This window comes from Melozone crissalis, unplaced genomic scaffold (genome assembly GCF_028551555.1).
Source record: "Melozone crissalis strain CALT ecotype California unplaced genomic scaffold, PUWL_Pcris_2 ptg000023l_1, whole genome shotgun sequence".
NCBI lineage: Eukaryota > Metazoa > Chordata > Aves > Passeriformes > Passerellidae > Melozone > Melozone crissalis.
The window spans coordinates 26,033,388-26,039,976 of NW_026535801.1; the positions used below are offsets into that span (position 1 = coordinate 26,033,388).

The 6,589-nt window shown below is 61.0% G+C and overlaps 1 protein-coding gene across 1 annotated transcript; it reads right to left on the reverse strand.

Annotated features, from left to right (window-relative positions):
* Positions 1 to 239: 239 nt before the first annotated feature.
* PRKAG3 (protein kinase AMP-activated non-catalytic subunit gamma 3) lies at positions 240 to 5,153 on the reverse strand. The gene is made up of 13 exons (XM_054278176.1): positions 5,121 to 5,153; positions 4,217 to 4,256; positions 3,717 to 3,937; positions 3,551 to 3,632; positions 3,406 to 3,464; positions 3,086 to 3,131; positions 2,910 to 2,964; positions 2,683 to 2,809; positions 2,415 to 2,580; positions 2,205 to 2,242; positions 1,839 to 1,985; positions 1,446 to 1,615; positions 240 to 298 (listed from the first exon to the last, which is right to left on the reverse strand). Exons 1-12 carry the CDS (start codon positions 5,151 to 5,153, stop codon positions 1,499 to 1,501), a joined length of 1,131 nt encoding a protein of 376 aa, XP_054134151.1. The 3' UTR covers positions 240 to 298; positions 1,446 to 1,498.
* Between the last annotated feature and the right edge of the window lie 1,436 nt (positions 5,154 to 6,589).

Sequence of the window (6,589 nt, forward strand, 5' to 3'; positions counted from 1 at the left end):
GGCTCTGCCCAGCTGCAGGCATGTTGCAGCCCCTCAGCATAGTGCCCACTGAGCATCGCTGTGTGCTCACTGGCAGGAGGCACCCCTGGGTCCCATTGTCAGTGTCTCTGCCTCTCCAAGACGGCAGGATCTAGCCCTGGACTCAAGACGAGCCTGAGGACTGGGGTGAACAGGCATGTCCTCCCCACAGAGAGCCTTTGGGCCCAAGCCTCCTTCTCACAGGTCACGCAGGAGATCCCCAAGTCAGACAAGACAGTGGCATTTCCCTGGTGTCTTCAGAGTGAGGATCGATCGATGCCTGTGGGGCAAGAGAGCGTATGAGACCATAATCCCCAATGAGTGCTGGACTGGCCACCCTGTGACATGGCCCCTCCAGCATCCCAGTGGACACTGGGGTCTTTCCTCCAGTCCTTGCTTGTATGCAAGCCCTGGGGTAGGAGGGAGGGAAGCTTGGCTGGCATGGGACCTCTCAGTGGCCACCTGCAGCTCCTGATACAGCCGCCCCTGTGGGCATCAGGGACAGGGTGAGCAAAGGCACTGTGATGGGGGGAGGGGGAAGAGGATATCCCATTAGTGGCTAACACACACCATTCCCAGTCCCCTTCTGTGCAGAGCAGGTGGACATTGCTGGGGGAACTGGTAGGCACAGGCCTGTCCCAACCCACTGCCCACCACCACCCCAAAAAGCATAATTACCTTTGGGAAGCAGTTGGGACCTGGAGCCAGCTCCCCCCTCCTCATTTCACCCCTACAGAGGTGCCACAGTGAGTGCCAGGACCATGCCCATCCATAGCCAGTGAGGATTCACCAGGCAGTGGGTGAGCAGAGCCGGCTGCAGGTGGCCAGGCAGCGTGGTTCCAGTGCCACCTGGGAGTGAGCCCTGTCTCTGGAACAGACAGTTTTGGGGCTGCTGCAAGTGGAGCGGGTGGGGGGCTCTCCCAGCTGGGGCCCACGGGCTGGCCACATTTTGTTTATGGCTAGTGGTGGGCAGCAGGTCTGGGGTGTGTGAGTGGGGTCTGTCCACTCTGTGTCCCTTGGGAATGGCACTGGAGGTGCTCAGGTCTCAGGAGGGGAATGAGGCAAGATAAAAAATAGGCTTTTATCTGGGGGTGCATCACACCCCAAAACCCTCATCTAGCCCAAAGCCCAGGGACCTGCAAAACCTGCATTCCACACGCTGCCTGAATGGGATTCTGGCAGAGTGTCTCTATGGAAGGTGTCCTCATCCTTCCTCACAGTCACCAGGGATCCCCTGTGATCTTTGTGTACCCCTGGGACAAGCAGCATCTGCATTCTGCTGTCCCCACCTGGGCACCCAGCTCTGCCAGACCCCAGCCCCAGCCTCCTCCATCCCCCAGGACCACTTTGGATGGGGCAGAGGCAGAGGCAGGAGCCCCAGCAGCAGGGAGGGGACAGGCACACAGCAATGTGGGGATGGCGCCTACCTGAAGTGGAGAGAAATTGAGGGTGCAAGTGGAGAAAGATGGAGCACCGTGGGCTAAGAGTTAAGAGCATCAATACCTGCAGGAGTGAGCACAAGGGCCTGCAGGATGTCAGAGAGGGAGACGATGCCCCGCGGGTAGCGGTTTTCATCCACCAGAACCAGGCGATGGACCTGTGGGTGCAGGCAGAGCATCACGGGCAGGCTGGGCAGCTGGCAGCCGTGGCTGGCACAGGGCACCCCGGCCTGTGGGTGCAGGCAGAGCATCACGGGCAGGCTGGGCAGCTGGCAGCCGTGGCTGGCACAGGGCACCCCGGCCTGTGGGTGCAGGCAGAGCATCACGGGCAGGCTGGGCAGCTGGCAGCCGTGGCTGGCACAGGGCACCCCAGCCACTCACCTGCTCCTTGGCAATGCGGTCAATTATGTCCTCCATGGGTTCGTGGGGGTAGCAGGTGAGGACCCCCTCCAGGCAGATGCTGCGCTGCCGCAGCGCCTCCCTCACACTGATGTCCAGGTTGTTGTAGGTCTTCTGGGCTGCCAGGTGCTGTGATAGATGTGTCCCCATTCAGCGCCCCAAGGTGTCCTTGCACCCCATTGTGCCACCAGAGAGGGGACACCGAGCCCAGGAGATGCACAGAGAAAATGTGCACTGGCAAGTGCATGACAATGCATGTGGAGTGGGCACAGACAGGTATAAGGACCCCACCAGTGCATGCAAGGGGCCAAACTTGAGCCTGGACATGCACACATGCAGGGTACTCACAATGACATCAAACCGCGAGTACAGGCCAACCACCTGCCCTGCAAAGAGAAACAGAGCAGGGGCTGCAGAAGGAGCCCTAGGGACCACCTGCCATGTTCCTCCCACACCCAAGGGGCAGCCCAAGGGCCAGGAGAGGGGTTTTGGGTAGGGATGGTGCTGGAGCTGCTAGCAGAGGGAGATGAGGACGTCACATTTTCCCTCCCCAGGTACCAGCATCATTGATGACAGGCAAGGCAGAGACACGGCGATCCACAAAAATCTCCAGGGCAGTGTGGACTGGGGCAGATTCAGCCACGACGGCCAGATCACGGAAGGTGCCAATGCACAGTTCCTGCACTGTTTTCTTCAGGAAGCGTGGCTTGGGGATGGTAGAAGCCTTCAATGGGACAGGGCAGGGCTGGGCTGGCACCTGCATGTACCTTGACACCCTTGCCTGTGACACCAGCCATGAGTGTGCACAAACAGCCCCAGCACTCACAAAGATGTGGAGGAACTTGAGGATGCGCTTGTGCGTCAGGATGTGCAGGACATTGCCCGAGACAGGCTCAATGACAGGCAGGCGGTGGATCTTGTGCTTGATCAGGGAGTAGACAGCATCGAAGAGGCTGTGGGTGATGTGGACATCGTGGTGGGACAGGGCTGTGTTCAGGTGCACACACACCCCACTGCAAAGGGTGTGCTCCCCCTCAGTGGACAGGCTCTCACCTATTGCTCGGAGAGATGTAGACCAGTGGCTTGAGGGAGCCCTGCAGGTACACCTCTGCCAAGGGAGAGAGCTATGAGAGGAGGTCCTCCAGCCCTCTCTTGCAGCCCCACAATCCCAGAGCCCACCTCCATGCCCTGTGTGACAACATCAGCCCAGCCACCCACATGTTTTTTACCTCTCCAGGTCTCAATCTTGTGCTCCTCCACTTCGTAGATCTGCACCTGGAGGCAGGGAAATGCCCTGGTCGTAGTGGCTCCATGGGGGACTGAGGGCACTCTGAGACACTGCCCCCTTCCTTGGGTATCGTGCCCCATCATACAAACACAGGGATTAAATTTTGGGGGCCAAGCAGGGGAGCAACAATAGATGCTGATCTGGCCCAGAATCATCCCCTGGTCATCGTCTAGCCATTAAGAAGGGACCAGGAGTGGTGGGGACAGCCACTCCCTGCCCCATGGGTGTCCTGATCCCCCAAGCCCTCCTCGTGGCACTCACCAGAGGTGAGCGGTAGTAGCGGTGCAGGATATTGATGAAGTCGGTGATGGTGAGCATCCCTGTGGAGACACGTGGGGCTGGCAGCGCTGCCTGTACCCGCTCTGCCAGGCAGGGGCTGGGGCCAGGCATTGCTTCTGCCACTCACCCACAAAGCTCTGCGTCTTGCTGTCCCAGAGCGGGGCAGCACGAACCCCGTTGGCCACCAGTGCCAAAAAGGCTTTCTTGATCTGCTGGCAGAGTGCAGAGGGGTTCAGAGGATCCCCAGGCCTGCTTCTTCACTGCCCATCCCCACTCATCCCCCAGGTTATCACCTCCAGGGAGATGTCAAAGACAACGAGCTTGCAGCTGGTGGGGATGGCATCATAGCAGCAGTGGCTCCTCAAGAAGTGCATATAGACCTCAGCATCAGGGGTCTGAAACTCGGTCTCTGGGCCCAGCCCCAGTATCTCATTTCCCAGTGTGAAGGTGACAGGTCTCCTGTATTCTTCCTCCTCCTCTTCCTCCTCCCTGGGGCATACAGCCTTCGGAAACCCTGCAGGCAAAGTCAGCCCAGCCCTAGCCAGTAAAGCTGAGCTGCTGGGTCTCAGCTGCTGGGTCTCAGCACCCTCCTGCCTGGGGGGAGCAGGGGATGCTGCTGACAGAGCCCCCTGTTCCCGATTCCACAGGAACAGTTCTCCATAGCCGTTCTCCAGCCTGGGGCAGACTCCAGCTGAGGACAGGGGTATGGGCAGGGTGGGCAGAGGACCAATGCACTTGTCACATGGTAAGGCAGTCCCCCCTCCTACATACCTAGACTCTTCCTGCTACCCACCTTCCTCCTCAGGGCATGCAACAGCATCCAGCAGCGCCACCTGAGAGGGCACACAGTGAGCAGGGGTCAGCAGGAGTCAACTCAGTCTTTTCCCCCCCCATAGATTCTGCCTGCACCCACCCAGCTGCTCTGCCCACCCAAGCCAGGCAGAGAGAACTGTCTTTTCAGGGTGGGGATGTGGGCACCCCCCACCAGCCCAGGACCCCCAGAGCCTCCATGGCAGCTCCAGTCCAGGACGCCCAGCTTGTCCTCCTGCTCTGGGGAGACAGCAGGGATCTCCAGAGCAGGACAAGGCATGAATGGCAGGACCTCCTGCCTTCTCTCTCGGCTGCTGGAGCCAAGCATGTCCCACAGTGGCTCTGCACCCATCCTCTCCCAATCCCAAGGTGTAAATTCCATTCTCACTTCTTCCTATGCAGAGAGCCTCACCAATCCCATTGGTCCCTCCCGGGAACCAGGTCCATCCCAGGAAACCTATACTAAACAAAGCAGCAGCCCAAGGAAGAAGGGAATACACAGGGCCAGATGGCTGACCCTGTTCCCCCAGTCCCCAGGAGACCCTATTTAACACAGCAGCACATGCAGAGGGAAGAGCTACCCCAGCCACAAATCTTCCTGACAGAGCCAAAGTTTACAGGCCACCCTAAAATAATGAAGGCACGGAGACGGGGACCACCACTCCCTAAGGAGCCTAGAGCCAACACGGAGAAGGAAGAGACCCTGCACCACCTGCCCCAGCCGTTCCCAAGGGGCTTAGCACAGCTGGGACAAGGACGTCCTTGTTCCCAGGGCTGCATGTCCGAGGGAAGGGGCCCGTCAGCCGCCCACATTCTCCCGCCCCCGGAGTGGCCTGTCCCCAGTCGGGGGTCTGTCGTACCGCGCCCCCCACCCAGCCTTACGGTACCTGGGACGCGGCGGGGCCACGGAGCCGCTCCATGCTCTCTGCGGGGCAGCGCTGCTATTCTGGGCCCGCGGCTGGCGCGGCCCTGGCAGATAGAGTGTCAGCGAGCAATGCCAGCCATGCCCCCACCGCCACCGCCGCGGGGGGGGACACGGCCGACACCGCCGAGCAGCGCCCGCAGCCACCGAGCAGCCTCGGGCTGAACTAGGCGGTGGCGGCCCCGGGGGCAGCGCTGGCCCTGGGGCCCCGAGGGAGGGCGCGATGGAGGGATGGCTGGGGACAGAGAGAGGAGGGACGCCCCGCTCCGCGCCCCCCGTCCTCCAGGAGCGGTGCTCCGCGCCGTCGGGACGCGGCCCAGCCTGCCCCGTGCTGCCCGGCCCCGTCGCGGTGGGGGACACAGCGTTCCCCTCTCCACGGGGATGCTGGAGAATGGCTGGATCCAGCCACGGGCTGGGGGGATGCGGACCCTTTGTCCCCGGCGCTGCCCAGCCCTGCCTGTCCCTGCCCCGGATCCTGCTGCAGCTCACTGTCCTGCGGTGACCCTGCTCCCACGGCGGAGACAGCCCGACCTGTGGGGTAACCTCCTTCCTTGCCGCGGGGCCATCCCCTCCTGCTCGCCCTCTGCCCGCTCCCGGCTCCGATTTCTATTTCTGGGAGGCTGTGGGCTGGCTGCAGGGTTGGTGGCTACAGGGCCAAAGGGACAGCTCTCTCGCCGCAGGGGACAGCTGGATACAGGCCCATGGCGAGGTACAAGGAGTTCCCTGGTGCTGCCTCAGAGAAGGCAGGAAGAGGAGGGACGAGCTTGGTGCTGGCTCACAGGGTGGTCCAAGTCCCGCAGTGGTGCAGGGGCCCATGGGGCCAGACCCTTACAGCTGTGCTGAGCAGAGCAGCCTGGCTCCAGCCTGGCCATCGTGGGTGCTGGCAGCAGGGAAGGGAGCAGGCATCTCCACTTTCGGAGGCTATTTTCAGGTGCTGGAGAGAAGCCGAGGAGAGATGAGATTGTCACCAAGGAGACCAGAGAAACAGGGCCCAGTACTGGGAAATGGTGGGCTGCGAGGAGAGGGGAGGGAAAGGCTCTCTAACAGACCCAGGGCCCACACATCAGCACCTCCTCTGGGCCCCAAGAACCTGCCCATGCACCCAGCATTCACCTACCATACTGGGGGGACAGAACCCTGAAGCAGCTCAGCGCCCAACCCTTCCTACCCCCCTTGTAAGGTTGGACTGAACTGTTCTCCTTGATTAACGATGCACGGGATAGTTTCTAAGACATAAGAAAGACTCCAGACCAAAGCAGTTATACTGGGAGCTGCTTTTTCATGCAGGAGGGTATGTTCACCTGCCACAGGGCAGCAAGAACTACCCCAAGGCCTGGGAAGGACAGGGAAGTGGGTGGTAGCACAAACCCTCCCTGTATCAGAGCCTAGTGAAGCATGGGAAGGGGTGAGCTTCCCACCAGACCCAAAGAGGTC